General features: G+C 38.5%; 1 protein-coding gene and 1 pseudogene across 1 annotated transcript in view; both read left to right on the forward strand.

Moving 5' to 3' along the window:
* The window catches only part of MSH3 (mutS homolog 3), a 178,041-nt gene that overhangs the window by 128,081 nt on the left and 24,446 nt on the right, over positions 1-25,514 (forward strand). Inside the window, exon 20 of the mRNA XM_044916772.1 lies at positions 9,828-9,985. Within this exon, the coding sequence (XP_044772707.1) occupies positions 9,828-9,985 (158 nt within the window). The remainder of the gene's footprint in view (positions 1-9,827; positions 9,986-25,514) is intronic.
* Positions 22,424-22,593, forward strand: LOC123325325 (annotated as a pseudogene).

Here is a 25,514-nt window from a genome sequence, read left to right on the forward strand (position 1 = left end):
TTATAAATAAATGTTATTTATTTATAAATAAATGTTATTTATTTATATGGGGCTCAATCCCAGGAGCCTGGGATCATGACTTGAGCTGAAGGCAGACACTTAACTGACTGAGCCACCCAGGCACCCCTGTTTTTTGTTTTTAATGTAAATAATATAAAGTCCCCTTATTGGGAGAAAGAGTGGGAAAACTGTGGTTGACAGCTTCTCGATTTGTGGAAGGGAAGAAAAGGAGTAGAATGTGCAAAGCAGGAAGTTTCCTAGGAAGTACTTGAACCCTGTGAATCTCTGTGGCCAAAGGGAAGTCCACAGCCCAGCTCTTGTGGAGTGGGACTGGGTGGACACTGGAATCCTGGTCACAATCCTTTCTCCTGAGATCGAGTCAGGCACTCAGTGCCTGGCACTGTGTGGCACATAGTAAGTGCTCACATATTTGTTACATGAATGATCCTTGAAACTGGTAAAGATGAGGGAGTACTAGACGGGACCAAGGATCACCAACTTCCCATTTCCTCCCTTCTCCCAGACAAATTCTTCTAGCTACCCCAGAAATGCTTGGTTTGGCTATATAAAAGTAAGACTGATTGTACTAATATTCATAAGCTGTTGACTCTTTGTCCCTAATTACCAAGCAGACTAACAATAATGCATACCATAAAAATATGTCTGAGTATTAAGTTTAATTTAATTCTGTGCCTGGATTATTCTCAGAGATTTTGCTATAAATGTATTTTTCGCATAGCATGATCATAGGATCATATTGTTAAAAAATAGAGGAAACAGGTGATGCCTGGGTGGCTCAGTCATTAAGCGTCTGCCTTCGGCTCAGGTCATGATCCCAGGGTCCTGGGGTCGAGCCCTGCATCGGGCTCCCTGCTCAGCAGGAAGCCTGCTTCTCCCTCTCCCACTCCCCCTGCTTGTGTTCACTCTCTTGCTGTGTCTCTCTCTGTCAAATAAATAGATAAAATCTTAAAAAAAAAAAAATAGAGGAAACATCAATGGCATTTGAACATTGTTTTCTGTTAATTCTCTTCCCTGGTGCCTGTTTCTTCCTGCTTCTGACACAGTGAAATAAAGAAGGATATTTTGTATGATAACTGCTTACTTTTTAAAGTGTTCTGACCTAGATTGCTGTCTTTGCCCAGAATGTTCCTTCTTCTGTCTTCCTGTCTTGTAACCCATCTGCATTGATGGAGCTCCTACTCATCCCTCACAACCCAAAAGATACTACTGCCTCCTCAGAGCCTTCACCATTACTCTGGCCAGAAATAATGTCTTTTATCTTAGCACTTTCTTTGTTCTGTTTTTAAAACTCTTATCACATACCACTTGTTGGTACATAGAAGTAGTGGGAGAGTTGATTGGAGGAGTAAATTCAAATCGTAGTTAGCTATTATTTTATTATCATCTTGGACAGACCACTGTACTCTTCAGTTTCTTCATCCATAAAATGAGGGGATTAGGTTGAGTAACAACTAGCTTTCTGTGGAATGTAAATTGGACAGCATCCAGGCATCAGAAGAATTTGGACCTTTTCCTTAGCATGTCAGCATACAGCCTGTACTCTTCTCCAGCCTCATTATCCCCCTTTCTGTTTGTAGTTCCCCGTGGGTTAAAAGTGCAAGGATTTGGCTAAGGGCTTCTCTGGAGGAGCCTTTCACTAGGGAGTCTCTTACTGTAACCTGTTATTGATTGACGTTTTCAGGGAATAAAACACTTTGAAACTGCCAAACTTTTTCAGCATTCTGCAACTATTATAAAAATAGCTCTACCATGAGTCTTTTTTGAAGATAGATGTCAATATCTGTACCTGTCAAGGAAGGAAGCCTTTTTTGTAGAAAATTAGCTGATGCCCAAGTCTTAGAAATGAACATGTGACAATTTTAGTGTTTCGTTTTATTTTATTTTATTTTATTTTTTTGCTGGGCATTTCCTGACCTCAGGGATATTCTGACTGACCATCACTCTAGTGTACCCAACGGCGGACCCACGGAGGCTGGCCCTGCCCTAGAGCAGCTCCTCTCAGATCTAGCAGTGACTGTGACTCCCTGTCATTGAGCAGGGATCCCTGTGAGACATCTGTCAGGGGATGATCTTCACTTATCATCCCCGTTCTGCTACTTAGTAGCTCCACGTTACGGGGCAAGGCCCTTAGATTCCCCAGGCCTGTTCCCTCGCCTGTCACATGGGAAAGCAGTAGTACTTGTATGACCCTGTGAGGCTCTTGTGAGAACGAAATGAGGTGATGCCTGTGGTTAGCACGGTTACCTGTGGCACTTGTTAGCTGTGGTTTTCTGAATGATACCTTAAAATTGGCCTTTTGTGTTTTCATCTCCACTTCTTTTCTCTCCACAGAAGACCGCATTCAATGTGGAAATTGATTAGTTATTTCAAAATTTACTGGCTTAGATTCAGTGTTTGATTCTTGGTACATAATACTAAGATCTTATTGACTGATGCTGTCCACATAGACATCACTAGTACTGAGGTAAAAACTTGAAAGTTTGAACTCTAGCTTCCGCAAAGGTTTATTCAGGCAGTAGGTGCTGTCCAGAAACAGTCCCCTTGGTACAGTACTTCAGTGTTGGTTTATTGTCATGCATCCATCCATCCGTGTTTTCTTTTTTTTTTTTTTTTTAAGATTTTTTTTATTTCTTTGAGAGAGAGAGAGCACAGCGGGAGAGGGAGAAGCAGCTTCCCGCTGAGCAGGGAGCCTGATGCGGGGCTCCATCCCAGGACCCTGGGATCATGACCTGAGCCAAAGTCCGGCGCTTAATGACTGAGCCACCCAGGCGCCCAATATATGAGATTCTTGATCATTTCCTCACTTACTATGTCATCTTGGGAACTGTAGAAGAAAGGGAGTCTCATATTCCTGACTCGTTTCTAGAGAGAATGCAAATGATTTTTTGATCTGTAAGGGTGGTGAATATCCCTGTTGTGGTGCCTTTCACCGGTATTTATTAAGTGCCTTCTTTTTGCCAGACCTTGTTGTAGTCAGTGGGGATGAACAAGATGACATAGTTCCTCTCATGGGAGCTTACTTTCTAGCAATGGCATTGGTAATAAGTAAACAATAAAATTAAGGAAATTTCAGAGAGGGATAAAAGGATAAAAGGTATAAAGAAAATAAAATGGGGGCGCCTGGGTGGCTCAGTCGTTGGGCATCTGCCTTCAGCTCAGGTCATGATCCCAGGGTCCTGGGATCGAGCCCCGCATCGGGCTCCCTGCTCCGTGGGAAGCCTGCTTCTCCCTCTCTCACTCCCCTTGCTTGTGTTCCTGCTCTCGCTGTCTCTGTCTCCGTCAAATAAATAAATAAAATCTTAAAAAAAAAAAAAAAAGAAAATGGGTTAACATCGTAGAGTAGGACAGGTTAGAGGGGCTTAAGGTAGTTGAGGGTCAGAAAAGGTGTCTACTGGGAGCTGATGTTTGAGTTTGGACTTGAATGACAAAAAGGATCCGATCTCAGGGAAGAGCACCCCAGATGGAAGGAACAGCTATGGAAAGGCCTGAAGGCAGGAACAGAAGAAGAACATAAATCCAGTCTGGCTAGTGCTGAGTTAACATGTGGAGGGTGAGAGGAGATTAGGCCAGACAGGCCGTCATGGTCTCTAGGCCATGGTGAGGAGTTGAGGCTTTAGTATTAGTACATTGTGGAGCTATTTGAGGGCTTTTAGCAGGAGACAAATTCTGTTTTAATTTTGAAGACAATCTGACTGCAAGGTAGAGAATGATCTGTGGGCAGAGAAGCAGAGAGACTAGTCAGGATCCACTGCAGTGGCCCCCCCAGGATGGTGGCAGTTGAGATGGAGACAAGAGGTATTAATGCATCTCAGAATACCTCCTGATTCTTCAGTCTCTTTTTCCCCATCAGTATTTACTAGAGTGTGCCCAGTATATAATCTATATCTCATTGCAGGTATAAATATTAGTGCTTACTAGCAAAGCAACCACTTTATTACCTACAAATAGTTGAGTTGAAAGCATTTCACTCCTTAAATCTTCCGAGTTAGATCATGTCTGAAATCTTCAGATCCTGGATAGGCCTGGAAAGACTACTTCCACAGAAGGGACCGCACGTCTGACTGGGGTCACTGTGTACCCATTTTTCCCAAGTACTTCGTGTAAGTGAATTCCACAGCTTCGCCTCTTGATTCAACCCAGAGCCACCTACTCTGTGTCATATGCCTGAATTTGGACATATTATTTTTCAGAGGGTCATAGAATGTGAGGGTGAGAAATCATTTAATTCAACTCTCTCACTTTAGAATTGAGGAAACTGAGACCTCAAGAGCTATCTTGACCTGTCAGGACCCTGTCAAATTTTTGATTCCCATTGGATGAAGACACTGAATCGAGCAATAAGTATAAATACTCTTATCTTTCAAGGCATTGGAAGAAAGAAGCTGTCTACAAGATAAAGGGTGTATATTTTTATATTTTTTCCTCATAGGTTTCCTAAATTACTTATTTAGTAAATTATTTTTTTTGTTTCTGCACTTCCATCACCCACCCCTATTGCTCATTGGGTTTGGTAATTCTACTTCAGGCGGTTCCACCAACAACGCTTTCATGGTTCAGGGCCTCCTCGTGGCACATGTAACCCTTGTGTGGGTTATTCCGCCTTATGTTACTCTTTTACTTTCTAGTATGTGGGGCTTTTTATCTAGTATTCTATTTTTATGTAAATATGCTGGAAATCCAAATAACAAGATGTCATTAGGAAATTGTGTAAATTTTTCCTAAATATATTAATGGATTTATAAAGAGTTGTTTGATGGCTCATGATGATTATTTGTGAAATAAATAATTAAATTTTAAGATAATGCATTTAAGTAATTTTTAACTACCTAATGTTTCAAATGAAAAAGTATAGAAAACAGTAGAACAGACACCCATTTACCCTTCCCTCAGATATCATAAAGAATGACCCTTTGTGATATGAACTTTAGATTTATTTAAAATAAGTAAAGTGTTACAGATCTAGCTAAGGTTATACATAATTGATTGCTCTCCCTTTTCCTCCCCCTTCACTTCCTTATCTGATTGATAACCATTATGCTGATGTTACTGTTATCCTTACGCATATTTTTATTCTTTTATATAATATTTATATTTTAACACTATAATTTTGTGTATTTTAAAAATGTACATAAATATGGCACGTTGAACCTGTCATATGCTATTTTGTAAATGATTGTTTTCATAATTGTACAAAGTAGATCTACTCATTTTCCTGATGATAGACAATTAGATTGCTTTTTTTGTCTATTATGAATACAAACAGTACTAGAGTGAGCAGTCTTATAAATATCTTTCTGAGTACTTGTGTATTTTTCTAGGGTAGACTCCTGGAAGAGGAATTGCTGGGTCATGTAGACTGGTATACAGAATCTTTAACTTTACTAGGCATTTCCAAATTGCTGTCATATACTTCCAACATGCTGCAAAAGTAGACTTTTAAGCCTTTTGATGATATGATGAATGTGAAAGTGTCTTTTAAAAATTATTCCTTCAAAAATTTTCACTGTTTCCTTCATTTGAATGTTAGGGATAGCTTATAGGTCCCTTGAAAAATCCTGTGATTACATTTTCCTTTTCCTGATTAAGAATATGTTTTTGGCCTTGTGTATTTCTTTTTCTATAAATATCCTATTCATGTCCTTTGCCCATTTTCCCATTGTTTTGGTGTTTTTACTATGTAGGAGTACTACTTCTTTATTTTAGACCTTTTCATTTTGTGTTTGGTGACTTAATAGAATATTTTTTAAAAATTAATAGATTTATAGATTTATATTTTTTGTGTTGCTTTTCCTGTCTTGTTCAATACATCATTCTCTGCCTTGATGTCATTAAGCTGTACTTCCATGTTTCCTTCTAAAAGTTTAAAGTTTGCTTTTCACACTTCATTCCCTTATCTAGATTCAATTTGGGGCCTCTGTGTGAGAGTCAGGCCTAACTCTTTTTTTTTTTTACATAGGTACCTGATTGTCTCACCATGGTTTATTGAATATGACAATTATTTATTGTTATTATTTTTTGCTTATTTATAATCCTATCTCTGACCTCTACCAAGCCCTTTATGTATTTTCTTTTGTGATGTTCTTTTAAAGTTTTCTTGACCATTTTTGGGGGGGGTTATCTTTCTTTTGATTTGTAAAAGTTTTTTATGTATTCTGGATTTGAGTCTTTGAGAAATATATAATACATATAATCTTCTATTCTGTAGCTTTTCATTTCCTTAAGGGCATCTTTTGGTGAATAGCATTTGATTTTAATGTACTTCAATTTTTTTTTTAAGATTTTATTTATTTATTTGAGAGAGAGAGAGCACAAGCAGGGGGAGCGACAGGCAGAGAGAGAGGGAGAAGCAGGTTCCCCACTGAGCAGGGAGCCCGATGTGGGGCTCCATCCCAGGACCCTGGGATCATGACCTAAGCCGAAGACAGACACTTAACTGACTGAGCCACCTAGGCGCCCAGTGTACTTCCATTTTTAAATCTTCTTTTATAGTTAATTATGATTGGTGATCTGTTAAAGAAATCTTTCTCTACCCCAAGGTCATATATTATTGTCCAGTAATCTTTTTTTTTTTGTCTGTCAAAGCTATAATCTACCTGGAATTGATTTTTGTTTATGATGTAAGTTAGGGGTCAGGATTTCTTATTTTTCTATATGGACATCCTTTTGACCAAAACACCATTATTCAAAAGACCATCCTTTGTCTACTGTGCTACAGTGTCAGCTTTGTCATAAGTCAAGTAACTGTATACACATCAATCTGTTTCTGTGCTTTTTTTCTTAAAGATTTTTTTTATTTGCGAGAGAGAGAGTGTGAGCAGAGGGAGGAGCAGAGGGGGAGGGACAAGCAGACACGGTGCTGAGTGCGGAGCCCTACGCACAGGGCTCGATCTCACGACCCGAGATCATGACCTGAGCTGAAACCAAGAGTCAGATGCTCAATGGACTGAGCCACCCAGGTGCCCCAGTCTGTTTCTGTTTTATTCCACTGTGGGTCTTTGTGCCAGAACCATAGTAGTTTATTTATTATAGTATTATAATATTGAGCCTTTCAGTCCATGAACATCGTATATTCTTTCACTTAATTAGGTGTTCTTTAATTTCTTTCAAAAATATTTTGTAGTTTGCTGTGTAGAGGTCTTGCTCATTTAGTTAGATTTATTCCTAGGTATTTGATTTCTTTTGATACTGTGGTAAATTGTACCATTAAATTTTCTATTTTCAGTTACTAATTGCTAAAATCTAGGAATAAAGTTGACTTTTGAATACTGACCTTCTATCCAAAGATCTTGCTTAATTCATTTATTGTTTATAATAATTTTTATAGACTTCTTTAAATTTTCTGGGAACATAATCATGACATGTAGGAATAATGACAGTTGTATTATTTTCTTTCCAATGATTGTACCTTTTATTTCCTTTTCATGCCTTTTTTTTTTTTTAATGAGTAGATACTGAATTTTATCAAATGTTTTCTCTGTGCCTTTGGAGATCATCTGATTTGTCTTCTTTATTCTCTTAATGTGGTGAATTAATTGATTGGCCTTTGAATATTAAACCCACCTTATACTTAAAAATTCCACATGTTTATGTAGCTTTGGATTGGTTTATTAATATTCTAAGGAGTTTTACATATATACTTATGGATGAAATTGGCCTGTAATTTTTCTTTCTTGTAATGTTCTTGTTGGGTTTTTGCTATCAGGATTCGGTTGGATTTTTGAAATGTTTTGGTTAAGAGTTGCCCTTGATCTGTTCTGTAGAAGAGTTTTTGTAAGATAAGTGCTATTTCTTATATATTTGCAAGAATCAGTGGGGAAATTATCTGGGTTTGGAGTTTTTCTTACAGAAGGGCTTTTAATTACGATGCAATTTCTTTAATAGATACAGGATTATTCAGATTATCTATTTCTTGTATCATTTTTGCCAATTTTAAAAAAGCTGTTCATTTTATTTAAATTTTTGAAATACTTGGTTAAGTCACATATTTGGTTGTTTACAATAGGTTTATTATTTTTAAATCTCTGTAGGAGAATTAATTTTATTTTATCATTTTTATCATTCTGTTCATGCGAAGTTTCTTTCTTTGCTTTCACTGTGCTAAGCTCTTTCTGTTCCAAGAAACGTAGATTTCACTCAAGTTCCTTCATTTTCTTTTTTTAAAGATTTTATTTATTTATTTGACGGAGACAGAGACAGCGAGAGCAGGAACACAAGCAGGGGGAGTGGGAGAGGGAGAAGCAGGCTTCCCGCCGAGCGGGGAGCCCGATGCGGGACTCGATCCCAGGACCCTGGGATCATGACCTGAGCCGAAGGCAGCCGCTTAACGACTGAGCCACCCAGGCGCCCTCAAGTTCCTTCAAATAATGGAGACATATGATGCTCATTTTAAAGCTACCTGCCATAAGAGAAAGGAATCACAGGGAGAACAAATCTCTAGTACAGCTTGGCTTTAGTGAGACTGGAAATATCTGGTTAATTTAGGGTATAAGACAACTTTAGAGATGGAAACGGTTTTCTTTTTATCCCCTCAATAGTAAGACTTTACAATATTTTAACTCTGAGACCCTCATTATTAGCATGAAGTTTCTCACCCCTCTGGACTCTCCTCTGCTTTTCCTTCCTTTTCATTGCTAACTCCCCCTTTTACTCCCTGTTCTTTTTTTTTTTTTTTTTAAGATTTTATTTATTTATTTGACAGAGAGAGACATAGCGAGAGGAGGGAACACAAGCAGGGGGAGTGGGAGAGGGAGAAGCAGGCTTCCCGCTGAGCAGGGAGCCCGATGCGGGGCTCGATCCCAGAACCCTGGGATCATGACCTGAGCCGAAGGCAGCCGCTTAACGACTGAGCCACCCAGGTGGCCCTTACTCCCTGTTCTATGTAATTTTTCTTCATACCTTTTGTTTCCTCATAACTTTTTATTCATGGTCCCCAGTGCTTTGTGGCCTTGTTCTGTGTTCCGCCAAATTGAATCAGTGCATGGTACTCAGTTTAAACCCCCAAGAGATTATTTGATTAGTTTCAGAAGCCCTTTTATGTGAGGCCACCTCTAGGGCTGTTGGTAAGTTACACAGTGGCCACTCTTGACCAGGCAGGTATTGCCCAGTGTGGTGGGTTCACAGAGCACATGGATGCCTCGGGCTCACTCCTCTGCAGAGGGCTACAGCTGGACAATTTCCCTTAGGATGAGTCTGTATGTGGCAAGTACTGTAATTGGTTAATAGAGGCAAGTTCTAGAAATTAAATTAGTACAGGTGTTTGAGCTTTTCTGCCTCCTTTCTATGCTCTGGTGAAATGCCAGTGAAAAATGCTGATAAAGCTGATATCTAGAATTTGTTACTGTAAACCTCTTTAGTAGTCATCCGTCTGTCACTGAGACAATTCTTGTGCTACCAACCCACATTAGGGCCTTGAGCAATTAGCTATATAATGTGTGTAGTTTTAGGATGGATAAATGAAAATTGATAGATTTTAAATGTAAGCAATATAAAAAACACACACAGAGGCAGATTAATGAATATTTAATGAGAAAGCCATAGTAGTTATCTCATTTGCTTGCTCCTTGTTGTTTCCTTTTTCATATGCAGAAACAATCCTGTGCGTTGCTCAGAATTCACTGTTCTGCAGTTACACAGTTCAGGTTGAAGACAAGGAGGTCCTCCTTCCCTTTGTGATACTTAATTGGTAACATATTTAAATACCAGAAAGCCATCTTTTGCCTAATGCATTCCCATTTATGGACTAAATTATAGGTATTACATAAAAGCCCTTTGGGTACAATAAGTGAAATTGCTTTTTGATTTTCTAGGGGGATTCAGAGAGAGTAATGATAATCACTGGACCAAACATGGGTGGAAAGAGCTCCTACATAAAACAAGTTGCATTGATTACTATCATGGCTCAGATGGGCTCCTACATTCCTGCGGAGGAAGCAACAATTGGAATCGTGGATGGCATTTTCACAAGGTAAAAACATTAGTTCTATTTGAATATATTTCTGAAAATAAAGCAAGCCCACATTGTCACATGAACTTTCTGTGTACATATTTAGATGAATAGATTTGCTCTTAAAATATTTAAAGCTTAGGAGCGTAAAGAAATCATTTCATCATGAATATTAATATCAGAAGAGACCAAGGAGAGCATTTTGTCCAGTTATTTTTAAGTTATTTTTAGTTACTGAGTTCTTTAACAAAAATCTTACATAAAAGATGAATATTTAAACATAAAAGCAGATCTGCTCTGCCTGAGTCAGAGTGGAAGGCTTGCAGACTTGCCTGGATAGGCTCTGCGGAGACCAGTCTGGAAACCAGTCCACTCTCCTTGTTTTATAGGTGGGGGACTGAGAACAGACTGAAAAGGACACTGGCCCAAGATAATTTAATTCATATTCTTTTCTTTTTTACTCTAAGAACATTACCTACAACCAACTAGGTCTTACCCTTAATTTATAATCCCAAATTGCATGTCATATTAGGAATACGGGTGAAGTACCTGGTCTCACTAATAGGAAAATCATAGTTTAATCTCTTTATTCAGATTTATCAGTTCTTAAAGTATTATATTTCTTGCATGTACATTTTTGGAAAAATCAAATATAGTCTATACGTGTGTAGTCAAGCTTTGTGTATAAGTGTTGGATTTATTGTCTAGCTGCATATTTATATGATACTTGACTTTGGAATTACATCAGAATATATCACATGCTGATACTGATGCACCTGAGTAGACATTAAAATACTTTACCTTAAGAGCTTGGTTTTTAGTCTGAGAGTAAGCAAAGCAAAGAGACCTAAATTCTTTTTGATGCCATTATCACAAACAGATGTTATTTTGATCTCCGTATATTTGTAGATCAACTCAGTATAAGAAATTTAAGGAATCTGTCTTTACTTTTTAAATTGTCATTAATTTTCTATTTTGTAAAAAAAAAATGTGTGTGTGTATGTATATGTGTGTGTGTATATATATTTTTTATTTTGGTTACATTATTAGGGAGAGTGACAGAGAAATTTAACAAAGAGAAAAAAGATTAAAAGGGGAAGAGAAAAATAAAAAGAAAGGAAAGGACTTCTTGGGCAAAGTAAGGTGATTTGTCTGAAAGAGAATCTTGTTAGTGAGCAGAATGTCAATTACAGATGTCTTTAGATACAAGTAATAGAAAAGAAAATAAGAGTTTACTTTTCTCATACAGTGAGAAGGCTTGGGGTGGGCTGCTGCTTCAGTGGTTCTGCAGTTTTGTTGGCCTTTCCCTCATAGTTGCAAGATAGTTGCTGTGACTCCAGACATCATATCACATGAGGAAAAAGGAAGACAGAATGCCACAGTCCCCCCCACACACACCTTCTCCCCCCCCCCCCCAGGAAATCAGTACCTTTTCAGAAGCCTCCCAGAAAACTTCCACTTATATTTCATTAACCAGACCTATTTTTCATGGCTATAATTGCAAGGGAAACAGAAAGTAAGAATTTGCTTTGTCCAGCTTTCCTCATGGAGTTAGGCAAGTGTTTGGGAATGGATCCAAAGGTAATCAGAAAATAGTTTTTGCCTAGAAAAAATGAATTCAGTGATAATAATAAAAACAGCTAAACTTTATTATAATAATAACATATTTAAAATAGTAGTGTAACAAACATTTTTATCTATGTATAGGGACTGCCCTATGCCCTCTATATTAAATACTTTATATAAGGTACATTCCGTGATAGCAAGTATAAGCCTTCTGAAAAAGGACAAACCACAGTAATTTCAAGAAATTTGGGTATTTATTCATTTTCATATATTCATTAATCCAACATATACTAACTTAGCATCTAACATATGACAGGCACTGGGACTACAATGCAACCATAGTTTCTGTTCCGGTAAAACTTACCTGGTGGAGAAGATCAGCATTAACCAAAAAAATTGTAAAAAAAAAAAGTGAAATTGCAGCTGTGACAAGTCTACAAAGGCTATGTACAAGATGCCGTGACAGCCTGTGAGACTGGGGTATGATCTGGACAGGGGAAGGCTTCCCTTAGCAAGTGATTCTTGAGGCCTGTCTGAAGGGTGAGCTAACTAATCAAAGGAAGAAAGAGCATTTCAGACAGAGGAAGCATGTGTGCAGAGGCCCTTAGCATTTTTTTAAAAAATCGTAGTTAAGGGACTGAAGAGTGATTCTGTATGGGAGCATTATTCTATATGAAGCTGAAGAATAGGTAGGGGCAAGTTACACAGAGTGTAGAGTGTTAGGAGTTTATCCTAAGCCATGGGAAACCATTAAAGGGTTTAGGCAAAGCTTGGCATGATCACATCTACATTGACTACAATGCAGGGAATGTTTGGAGGAAGGACACAGTAGTAACCTTATCAGTAGTGGTCTTAGGGAGAGGTATCGGTAGTTTGGATGAGGTTTGTAGTGTTAGAGTGGAAAGGAATCGCATTTGAAAGGTGTTCAGGAAATAAATCAACCGGGCTTGGTGATAGAAGGGAGATGCAACTGAGATAAATGGAGTTGTCAGAGATGACAGTGGTTTGTGCATCTGGTTGGACAATGCTGGCATTTACTGGAAGAGGGTGGTTTTCTTTTTTCCATAGATCCTGACTTTATTTTTATATGTAGTAAGTAGAAATACTCTGAGACATTGAGGGGAGCTGTCATATAGACGGTTGTGTATAGAGTCCAGAGGGAGAGATGAAAGGTAATGATACAAATTTGCTGTGAGACATTTTTGTATAAGTGGTAAGTTAAGTCTTGGGTGTGGGTGAGATCATCTCAGCAGAGAGTATAATAGAGAAAATAGTGTTCTAAGAATGCCAACATGTCATCGATGAGTAAGATGATAAGCTAGAAAAACCGACGGGGACAAAAACCAGGATGTGACATGGTCAGGGGAAGACTCCTCCAAGGAGAAAGGAAGTGGCCAGCAGCCCAGAGCGGTCAGGTGAAATGAAGCCTGAAAAGTCAACTTTGATCTTGACAAAGTGGTGGTCATTAGTGACCTTAGCAAGAGCTATTTTGTTTGTTTTTTTTAAAAGATTGATTTATTTGTTTTAGAGAGGGAGCATGAGGGGCAGGGACAGAGGGAGAGGGAGAGAGAATCTCAAGCAGGCTCTGCACTGAGCGCAGAGCCCAACGCAGGGCTCAGTCTCATGACCCTGAGATCACGACATGAGCCAAAACCAACTGTACGATGCCCAACCAACTGTGCCACCCAGGCGCCCCAGCAAGAGCAGTTTTGGTGGAGTGGTGGGACCATACTCCAGTTAAAGATGGTAAAGGAGTGAGTGAGAGCTCAAGAAATAGGCTGTCTAGGTGTCACCAGGCAGCTTGGCTGGGAGGAGGAGGTGAGAGATCCAGTGAGGGACTTGTTTTGTTTGTTTTTGAATGGTAGACTTGAACATGTTTCAGTGGGATATCCAGGGGGATGTATTAGACCCATAAATTTATGATTTAAAAAATGCATTGATTACCTTGGAGGATATTAGAGTAAGTTAATAATGATATTTACAACAAAAAAATCATTAATCATGTTGGAGAATGAAAATTGAAAAATAAAGAGAATATCAAGCAGCTATTCTCTTTCCACACAGGTGATGAGAGGAAGTTTCTCATTATAGAAGTACCCCAGCTAATAAGCAAAGAAGGAATGGTAGAATTAGAGCATCACCCTTTTTTGCAACCCCTCCAAGGGTGGAGTTTTTCCAGAGAAGTGAATGAAAAAGCAGAGGGAGTTTAAGAGTTAGCAAGTGGGGGCACCTGGGTGGCTCAAGCTGGTTAAGCGTCTGCCTTCGGCTCAGGTCATGATCTCAGGGTCCTGGGATCAAGTCCCGCATGAGGCTGCTTCTCCCTCTCCCTCTGCCACTCCTCCTGTCAAATAAATAAATAAAATATTTAAATCTAAAAAAAAAACAACAACAAACCAGTTGGCAAGAGTATGTTGGGAATAATAGACCATGGAACATCAACAAAGAAGAGGGCCCAGGGGAAAGCACAGCGGTAGGTGGGCTAGAGTCCTGAGAGCTTTGAACAGCCATTGTAGAGGTGCTGCGTGAGCCAGAGTGGGCAGCTTTTGAGGTGAAATAGTTCATGTCTCTGATGAAGTCCAAGATGTGCTCCTGGTGCTGGACGGCTGAGGTAGAAGAGAGGAGGAGAGGTGGCTAAGAGGAGATCTAGGATTATCTAGATGGTGTTGGCTGGTTTAGCTACATGGACCCTCAGTGGCTACCAGAAGAGTTGGCAGGGCTCTTGAGGCAGAGAAGAAAATATACACCAAATGTTAACAACTTTGATGAATGAGGGGTTGTGATTTGAAGTTGAATAGCTGACAACATGGACAGAGGGAAGATGTTATGGTCAAATGGTATAACCTCAAAGGAGCTATTTTTATTACCAGAAGGTAGAGCCTAGAAATAAGAGTGGTGAGCAGGAGAATCCTTGCGGTATTGCAGGAGGTGAGGAAATGAATAGCTGATTTTGAAGAGGGTTGCAGGGGAGGGACTGGAGAGGAATGGGAGGGAATACCCATGTGGAGAAGAGAGCAAGGACACAGGAGCGTTGGCTGGCCATTTGGCAGTATTCCAGGGTGCCCAGAGTCTGGCTTTGGGAGGTGAGTGAGGTGGAGAGTTGGATAAAACCTGGCAAGTGTAGAGCAATTTGGACTTGATGTTGGCTCCAAGAACCACAGAGGAGGACACACAGTGTTCTGACTGATAAAAACATGGGAAGGACAAGGGTGGGGCCTGGGACGAGTCTCACCAAGCTTGGACAGTGGTGGGTCTACAGCTGTAGGTGCCACACACCACAGCCTAACTGGGCTGGCTGGTTGTGGTCCGAAACTTGAGACACATACTGTGTCACCTGGACTCTGACGCTCCTCAGTCAGGCAGGAAAGAAACAGGTAAAATATGCTTGTGTGATTGCATTGTCCCCAGCGGATATTGCTGAACGCACTCTTTGACCATTGATGTATTTTTTTCCTGCTTCAGGTCTAATCCTGGCACCCATTACTTACTACATATTTTTGCAGAAACTGGTTCCCTGCTCTCTCAGTCTTCCTTTTTTCCTCTCTCCAGTCAGTTTTCAGGCCTCTGTGAGGTGCCTGTCAGAGCACAGCTATGATCAGGTCATTCTGCTGCTAAACCTCTACTGGTGAATAAAGGTCTCCGAGCATGTCAGTCAGGAACCACCAGATGACCCCCAGCCTTTTCAGTCTTGTTTTCTGTTTCTTTCCCTCACCTACCTATGTGTGAACCCAGCACTTCCTTCTGAATTGCAGGAAGCTATTATGTGCTTTCCCATTTTTTTTTTTCAGTTTGTGTTATTTCCTGTGCCAGAATTACTTCTACTAATTTTTTTTTTGTTAAAAATCCACCTCCTTCATGAAGTCTTCCTTGATTCCCATAGCCAGAATTAATCTTTCTCATCTCTGTGCTTCCATCATCCATGTATTTTGCCTTGTTTTAAAGCTCTTACCACTTTTAGTTTTATAGTTCTTCATGTACAGGTCTACCTCTACTCTTGTATGGTCCATTCCCAGAAGTTGAGTTTCATGTTTTGTACATTTCCCTTCTCCCTCCCCAAACCTGGAGAGAGGTCCAAACATACATACATAACACTCAAGAACAGGGCTATTGAATGAATGGACCTTTAAGTCAAGATCAGGCAAATGGAAGCTAATCCCATGGGCAGTGGCGAGTCCTTGAAGACGTAGGAGTAGGGAAGTGATGTGATCAGAGTTATCGTTGAGGTTCTAGGAAGATTAATCTGGCCACACTGTGAAAGGCAGACTTTACAAAGGCATGATGTCATGCAGTAATTCTTGGGGAGATCCCAAGCATCTTAATTAGACTGATAGAAATGGAAGTGGACAGGGACAGAGGAGAGATGTTGCAGGGTTAGAACACACAGGCCCTGGTAACTACAGTAGTGGATGAAGAGAGATAGATAAAGAACTGAGACAAGGAGGCATCAAGCCTAGGTGACCAAGAGGAGTGAATGGTGGTACTTGTCAGTAACACTGGGAAATTCAGGAGGAGGATCTGATTTTGGAAGTGATCTTAACTGCTAACATGCAGCACAGCAAGGAGGCTGTACCATAAGATGGCCATTACATTTCTGGGTCGGAAGCACAAACTGTAGGCTGTTAGAACACTTGAGCACTCGCTCAATAACAAGGCCAAGACGCTAGTGTACTGAACACGTATTTTTCTTAAAACCTTACCATGTACCAGAGTTTGATGCTAGGCGTTAGGGATATAAAGCCGAATGAGACCACTTGACCTGCCCTTCGGAAACTCAGGTGTGGGAGATGGAGGCACAAGGCATCACAGTGCAGTAAGATTATGCATTGCTGGAGGAGTGATGGTATATCTGTCTTTATTTGCTTGCTCATTCATTCATATTTATCCTGCCATCTTCCAGAAAGGAATTAAGTGTTGGTTTACAGAAGATTTCAAATAGCATAAGTAAAAATGAGGGTGACGGGTTAAAATGGAGCCAGCAATGAAGCTTAAATTATTTATCACATGATGACCAACACTGGTGGGGAAGTCACAGATTTGTCTCAGAGGTTTCCACAAAGGAAAACTTGTTCATTTAAAATAGTTCGCAGTACCTAGAAAAACAAATTGCTTAAGAAAACAGCTTAAAAAAACCTTTTTATTGCGTTAGACAACGATTTGTAATGATAAGACTGACTAGTGGCAGGCTTGAACCATGAGCTTCTTGTTCCTCCATGCTGATGGCATGATAACATGCATTTATCTCATAAACCAGGCAGCGTTGAGGAGCTGGACTGATTACCGGTCACTGAGTAATGCAACAAGTAAGCTTTAAACCTTGCAAACACCAAATTCATTGTTTTAGTATAGTGGTTTTCATTCTGAATTAGCTCCTTCACACGTGCCAGTTTTTTCAGCTACTTGGGGGTACATTTTACAGTTACCTGGTCCTGGTGGGCCCATCCAGAGGCAGTATTACGTGAAAGAATATTCTTGTTATAATACACAGAAAAAGGGGGTGCCTGGGTGGCTCAGTCAGTTAAGTGTCTGCCTTCGGCTCAGGTCGTGATCCCGGGGTCCTGAGATCGAGCCCCGCATCGGTCTCCCTGTTCAGTGGGGAGCCTGCTTCTCCCTCTCCCACTCCCCCTGCTTGTGTTCCCTCTCTCGCTGTCTCTCTCTCTCTGTCAAATAAATAAAGTCTTTAAAAATTAAAAAAAAAAAATACGCAAAAAAAGCAGGTTACAGAGCCTGGCATTCAGTATGATTCCACTTTTGTATGAGAAATTATATATGTAAATATATGCAGAGAAAATCATCTAAATAGAAGGCTTATATTCCAAAATATCATGAGGGATATGGGATTATGGTGAGTGTTCTTTTCTTCTGCTTATTAATATTTTTTAAAAATCTGAAATAAATATGTAACAAAGATACAACCTCAAATTAAGGGCAGTATCAGTCAAAATGAGAGGTTTTATAGGAGTCCAATGAAATGCTTATATGGTCATTGTCTGGGAACACTTTTTTCCAGGGCAAATTTCTCTTCCCTACTCAGTAGAATGGAATTTGCAGTTCTGAGTATAAACCTTCCCAGGTGCTTCAGTGTATCAGAGCTTACTTTTCCAAAAAGTTTTTAACCCAGCCTATATATAACCTTCTTTCTTCCTCCTTTAGGCATTGATGGTTTTCTTGTCTGGATCAGTATACAAGATCGGTGTCTTTAATTTTCATAACTCACATTGTCATTTGCACATGTAACATCTAAAACAATGAGTTTTAACCCTTAATGTACACTAGACTTTTTTTTTGAGAGAAAGAGTGCACATGTGCACATGAGGAGGGGCGGGGCAGAGAAAGAGGGGGATAGAGAATCTTAAAGCAGGCTCTACGCCCAGCACGGAGCCCAAGACAGATGGGGCTTAATCTCACAACCCTGAGATCATGACCTGAGCTGAAATCAAGAGTCTGACATGTAACCCACTGAGCCACCCAGGCACCCCCATTGGACTTTTTTTTTTTTTTTTGTAATGGAGCTTTTAAAAAATAGTGATACTTGGACCATACCCTCAGAGCTTCTAAGTTGGACTGGGGTCTGGAAGTTGAGTTATGTAAGGGTCCAGATGGTTTTGAAGTGCAGCTGAGGTTGAGAAGCATTTCCCCAAGCTCTTGCTGGAGAGCTCAGTTGTTTAATTATAAAAGTTAATTTAAAAATTATAGATACTTATTATGAAAACAGCTTGACAGTATAAAGGGCATAAAGTGGAACTTTTGCCTTCTGCCCAGGTCAACAACTATTAATGGTTCTTCGTATAACTTTCCACAGATGTACAAGTATATGTAAACCTTCTCTTATATAAACGATATTATACTAAGCATTACTGCTATGCAGCTTGCTTTTATTTCCTAATATGTGGGGGACATATTTCTCTATCAGTTCATGCTGATTAATCTCACATGTTTTAATGGCTGCAAGGTATCTGCTGTGCAGAGATTCCTTGGTCTCTAACCTTAGAAGGCTGTATCTGGAATGCACTGCTTTAGTATAAGGACCCTGTTCCCTGTCTTTTCTTCTGTCCTCACCCTCTCTTCCTGTTACAATTGGAAAGGAGTCTGCATGGACCACATTCATTTATATCCTAGATCCTTACTAGAATATGGTTTGATATTATGCCTTCATATTATTCATTTATTTATTGTGAAATAATTCAGACCTATAACAATCCCCCAGGTAACTGCCACCCTACTAAAGAAATAAAACATTGTCAATACCACTGAACCCATAATTCTCCCTAATTCATTTACCTTCCACGCCATCTAGAGGAGCTGCCCTTCTTGACTAAAGTTTTCATCCTATGTATTTCTCTGTATTTTTATCTCATAGGTATATTTTTGAGACAACGTAGTGTTATTGGGTATGCTTTTACACTTTGTATGTATCACATCACACTGTGTATTCTTCTGCAAGTGGCTTTTTCCCCCCTCAATATTGTATTTATGAAATTCATCCATATGGATACATATAATTCTAGTTTACTCATTTTGCTCTAATTGTGGATATTCCATTGTGTATGCACCTACCACAGTTTATTCATTTTCCATGATTCAGATTTGTGGCAAATGCAAACAGTACTGGTACTTGTCTTACACACATCTTCCGGTGCACATGAATGAGTTTTCTGAATCCAGGCTGTTATCTAGGAGTGGGACTGTGGAGTGTAAGGAGTGTGCATCTTTCTTGTTCTTCAGAGAGGCTGCCAGCAGTATGTAAAAGTTTGTACTTGTGCTTTAAAATTAAATTAGGGGTGTCCGGGTGGCTCAGTCAGCTAAGCGTCTGACTCGATTTTGGCTCAGGTCATGATCTCACGGTCGTGAGATTGAGCCCTGCATCCTGCTCTGCGCTGGGTATGGAGCCTGCTTAGGATTTTCTCTCTCTCTGTCTCCCTCTGCCCCCCTCCCTGACTAGCGCAGGCGTGCAGACAGGCATTCGCCTGTGCGCACATGCTCGCTCTCTGTCTCAAAAATAAATACATAAAATAAAATAAAGAAAATTAGACATACCCATTTGATGATGTTCTATATGGTCTTCAAAATTGCTCATAAGTAAATTTTCATTTTTATTATTTACTGTCTTTTACATGAAGTGCCACCTGATAAGTCATTTTTTGTTAATGCTAGGGAATTGTTTTCCCTCTGAGTGCATGCTGTGCCTGTTTACACAAACATTTGAAGCAATTTATTGGCCTTCTCTGACAAACTGCCAGGCCTCCTCTCATCAGCCAATGGTTATTTCTTCTTTAATTCCTTTTTGTCTTGGCTGCCAGGAAAGCAAGAGCTAAATTCAAGGCTCAGGTGCAGAAACAAATTTGGTGTAGTTTTCCCCTTCTCATGCATGGGAGTATTTCTCTAATATGGTTCTTATAATAACTGCATCAGAATCATTGAGATGCTTGTTTCAAATGTTTAAAACTTTCTAAGCCATGTATCAGAGACCTATTAAATTGGAATCTCTAAGATGAGATCCAAAATTAGCATTTTCAAAGCTCATGTAAAATGTGCTGTCTTAAATATGAAGATCTACTGTATGGCTTATGATCTTAGTTTCATATTCATGAAATTATAGATATGTTGTTATTCTAAATCATTGCAAATCCTTTTTGTACTCAATGGAAGAAATACTGAAAATCTAGCAGAGTGAGATATATGCATAAAATTTGGCTCCAAACTTTTATCTTTAAATTGGTTATTTTTGTATTATTGACTGGACATTTATGACACTGGGTTTTAAATTCATGCATTCCGTAAATACTCATTGAGTGTCTACGTGTGCTGTGTGCTGTAAGAGGACAAATAAATGTGTGAAAAGCTGTGAATAGCAGGCTTTAGGAATATTTTCTTACTGAATATTGTAACCTTGTATAAGCCTTTTCCTGAATAAGAACATTATTTTTAAAAGTAGAATTTTGGCAAACATTTACATGTGGCTCTAATTAGTATATTTATATCAGTATATTGTGATATATGTATTTATCAGTGAAATATTTCTAGACACATATTTCCAAGGATCATTAACATGTTTGAATGCATCACTGGAATATAAGATCTGTTGTTTATTATCCTGATAAATGCAAACTTAAACCTCATTGAGCTTTTTAGACTCACTAATTAAGTTTTAGAAAAGCAATGAATTAAGTCTGGTTTGAAAAAAGCAAAACAATTGGCTTCTCTCAGCATAATTTACTTCTACTTATGTGAATTAAATGTTGGTAGAAAGGGGTATTTACATTAAGTGGCCCTTGGTTAATAATTTTCTTGCCATGTTACCCAAGTAAACTCTGTTATGGCCCCTCACTTCAGGAATGCGGTGTACTCAAAATGATAATAGTGTGTTTATTTTGAGAGAGAATTGGAGAGTAATAGGCATTCAAATACTTAACTTATTTTAAATATTTGCTTTTGATTGTGTGAATGATTATGATTTGTTTGCCCGGTCTAGTTTAATTCAGCAAATATTGATTGAGCACCTACTGTGGAGTATTTGTACTCTATTAAATATATATATGTTTACATATACTTATATGTGTATGTATATATCCTAATATATATTTATATAATTAATATATATATATATTTATATATGTATGTAAATATCCTTCTTGGACAGAAAGAGAACATCTTGAATCAGTGCATGTTTTCTAGTTGGTAGTAAATACCAGCACTAAAAACCACATGATAAGTGATATTTTACTAAATGAGTAGGCTGTTATGAATTCTATTGGCATCAGAAATGTTGCCTATGAATATCTCTGTTGTTTATTTAGTTCCCACAGCTGTGTTTGCCAAACAGGAGATGCCTCACTTCATTTTTTGATAGAAAGTGGTTGTATGAATTTAATACTTCAGTCACCTGAGGATTTGGTTTGGTTTGAAATGCAGATGCCAGACAGTTCCCTTGAACGCAGATCCCCTGGAGATAGTGTTGTAATTGGTGTGATGAAGGGGACTCTTGGACTCTATAGTTAAGAACCTCTGCAAGTGACTCTGAAACATATCCAGATTTAGGAGCCATTGTTCAGTTTCAACTCCTGACATTTTGCAAAGAGAACAACAGAATCAGAGAGATTGTGATTTTTGTCTGCCTGAGCTCATAATGTGTGTTTAATTATAAGGATGCATCCCTCTGGTTGTGTCAGGTTCCCCTCTATTAATCTTACTAATTAATCTGATTAATCTTACTCCTGATGACTGATTAATCTTATCTTTCTTTTGATGGCCTTAATTATTTGTGGCTTTCACAGACACAGTTAAGGTTGGGAAAGAACATTTGCTCTTGTTAATTATTTTCCTTTGAAATTCTTGGGACATTCCACAGAGTGGACTAGTAGATGTGTTAGAGAATAGTTTGCCCAGTCAGCACATCCTGGGTTCCCTTTGATAGGAAAATGCCCATGTCCTTCATAAGTGGCCTGCATGTGTTTATAGATGTTTCCAGTGAACATGGTTTCATGAGAGCCAACACAAGTTTGGCATTTTCCTGGATTGCTGTCTTGATTCTCAGCAACGTTTCCATTGAAATTGAAAGATTGCTAACAGTATTTTTTGCTTGGTTGTATATGCAGTTCAGTGTTACAGCTTTTATAAATTAATTTTAAATACTGTAGTGTGATCTGATTGCAACTGTTAGTAGAAACAATTATATGAAAGAAACTTTTTTCTTGCCTTTAATAATAATTTTATTGCTGCTAATAAAGTGTTTTCAATGTTGCTGGAAGAAAGCTGCTTATTTAACCTGGTAATTACCTTCTTTTTCCATTGTCTTAAAGTAATGATACAATAAAGTGTTCTTAAATGTATCATTTGTGATTCTTAAAAATAACATGTAATGCTTGTTCACTGTGCAAAATTTAAAAATAGAAGAGCTCAAGCTTTGCGCAGTGGCACTGTCGTAGCCAATGAGGTTTATTCGAGGCGCGATTATTGCTAATTGAAAAATAGAAGAGCTCAAAAAAAAGGAAGAAATTTAAATCACCTGTAATTCTATTACCTGGAAATCATTGTTTAGGTATTTGGCTTTTCAGGCTCTTTTTAAAATGCATACAATGTAGTGGTAAATCATTGGTGACTTCATTCCATTTCTGGGTTAATGTTTATGTTTAATTAAATGCAACAGATTTTTTTTTAATGCCTTTTAAGTACTCCCCTGTATCTACACATCTTGTAGTAATTGGTATCCTTTTGCGGCTTTTTCTTTTCTTGGACTGTAATTTTTAAATTTTTCTTTCTTATACCACCCTCCCCCCAAAAGTTAGAGTACATTGTTATTTAGGAGATTATTTTCCTTGTGTACATTTACATAATATTCAAAAAATCAGAAGCTTAGACATGTATACTCTACGGAATTCTGTTAACTTTTTAACAAAGTGAAGTAAATAGGAAAACATCTTCAATTTCAAAAAGAAGGCAAAATAAGCTAATACAAAAGTCCTCCTCCTATACAGAGCACTTAGAGGACAAATAAGGCATTCCACTTGCATGAGGAAGCTAGAATAGTAAAATTCATAGGGACAGAAAATAGAACAGAGGTTACAAATGGGCTGGCGGGAAGGAGAGAATATGGAGTTTGTTTTTTAATGAGTACAGAATTTCTTTTTTGGGATGATGAAAAGATCTGGTAATGGATCGTGGCGATGGCTGCACAACATTTGAATGTGCTTATTCATGCCACTGAATTGTATACCTGAAAAATGTTAAGTGGTAAATTTTATTTATATATTTTTACCACAAGTTTTGAAGCACTCAGATATGCCCAAAAATCCTAATGCAATACAATAATTACTGCGTCTATTCAGTAATTTTGATATTTGAGCTCCAGTATTGATCATTCAATATGAAAAATCATTTTTCTTTGTTAATTGCAGTTCTTCTCCCTCATGCTAGCATGTAAGTCCCAGAAATTGTGATTTGAGGGGACAGAGGCCTACCCTGTTAGCTACAATTGAAAAATATCTAGAATGTTATCTTAAAATATCAAGATCTCATAAAAACAAACTCTTGTTCAAATTTTCATGTAAGTGTTCTTTATTTTAGAAACTGATTTTAAAAACTATTAATTTCTTTTTTCCATTAATGCTTTATTAAGCTTTGTTGACCTATATAAGGGTTATAGGCGAGGAGGGAGTAGGGGATTAGAAAGATTAGTCAACTGCCACTCCTAAAAATATCAGAGTGATTTTTTTTTTCTTAATCACATAACTGTAACCTGTCTACTCAGAGCAAACTAACTCTAAGATGAAACTTAAAGAATGCATTTTTTTATTACTTTTGAATATAAATACTGACAGAATAATAATTACATGTGTTCTGGAATTCCTTAAATCTCTAACATATTTTGACACTTGAAAAACTTCAGAATCATTGTCCAGTATTGTGTCTTGTAAAGTGCTTGTTGAAGTAATAAAAAGTTATAAAAATTTTAATTAATTTATAATGTCTTGCTTCAAAAACTTATTTTTGGTGCTTTACTTGGGATATGTACAATATAGCATGATAATAAGAGAGTAGAATGGTATCTAAAGACCCTGGAATAAAGAGAAAATAAGGAGAGAAATGTAAGATAGTAAGGATAGAAAAATAAGAAAGTGAGAGTTGCTATTTGTTATTATAAGATGTTATTCAGTTATTAGTAACCAAGGTGAAAAGGAAAATGTGTTCAGTTATAAAATTCTGTGTCCATCAGAATCATTATACTGCTGAAATTTATTGGAAAAATAAACTATATTTCTTAAGGGAAGTTAGCAGAAAATATTTTTATCAGTAAACATTTCGCAGAGTCAGAAGCATACGCTTCCCTAGTTGCCTCAGTGACTGGATAACAAGTTGGCCTTTCTTCAGGTCAGCTGGGCAGCACTGTTCCTTTCTCATCATGTGCTGTGGAAAAATAGAATTGTAATAGAAAATGTGTTGCCTGCTAAGGCAATGGCTTTCAAACTGTTGTACACGGTGTTTAGAGTCCCCCAGAGCCCCCTCTGGATGAAGAAAGGGGACCTAATAATGCTATGTTGTGACCAAATCAGCATGCCTTTTATTTAATCTGTAGTGAGTTTCTCTGCGAAATTTCATTTGATCAAGGGATTTAACAGCTAAAAAGATATGCGGTTGATATTGCACTGGCCTAATGGCAGAGTTAGGACCATTGTATAATAAAAGTACATCTAAGATCCCCTGAAATTTGGTCTGCTGTCCTTAAGGGCAGAAACCCAGTAATACCATGAGGCACATTGGGGTAATTCAGCTGCAAGCTGGGAACCTGAAGGCCTGTGTATTTTTTTTCTTCCCTGCCACAAATTCACCGTGTCACCTTGGGAAAGTGACTTGATGTTTGAAGTGTTTTCCCACATCTGTAAAATGAGAGTATAAAATAATTACTACCAAGTTGGCCAGCAATAAGACTTTTTTTTGACTCTCTTGGCTTGCTAATGGGAAATTCTTTGCTATCATACAGGTTCTAACCTATCAAAGTGGAAGGAACCATTGGAGAAAGAAATGACCCAGTTCTCTGTAGGGAATGTGAACATAGAAAGAAAAAAAAAAAAACCAGGGGAAGGGAAAGTAAGTCTGTCTAGGGCAATCATCTTTTGGTGTCTGTAGCTCATCTAGGCAGACAGATCCTGTAGGACAGATTCAGTGAGAGCAGCAAGGGCTTTGGATAAAAGGTGACTGAGAGGGGCGCCTGGGTGGCGCAGTGAGTTAAGCGTCTGACTCCAGATTTTGGCTCAGGTCATGATCTCACAGTCATGGAATCCATCCCACGTTGGGCTCCTGTGGAGTCTGAGGTGACTGAGAGGCTATCAGGGCTTTGGTGCTAAGATCATTAGAGAACAATTGGTGGTCATCAGTGAGAAAATCTAAGAAGGTCAGGATGGAGAATGGGCGATGTGTTAGTCTTGTCAGGAAGGCCTTGAAGACATTAGCAAGGGTAGTTTGGATAAGCAGAAAGTAAATAGCATTTTTAAAA

Source organism: Neomonachus schauinslandi, chromosome 7 (assembly GCF_002201575.2).
Source record: "Neomonachus schauinslandi chromosome 7, ASM220157v2, whole genome shotgun sequence".
Taxonomy (NCBI): Eukaryota; Metazoa; Chordata; class Mammalia; order Carnivora; family Phocidae; genus Neomonachus; species Neomonachus schauinslandi.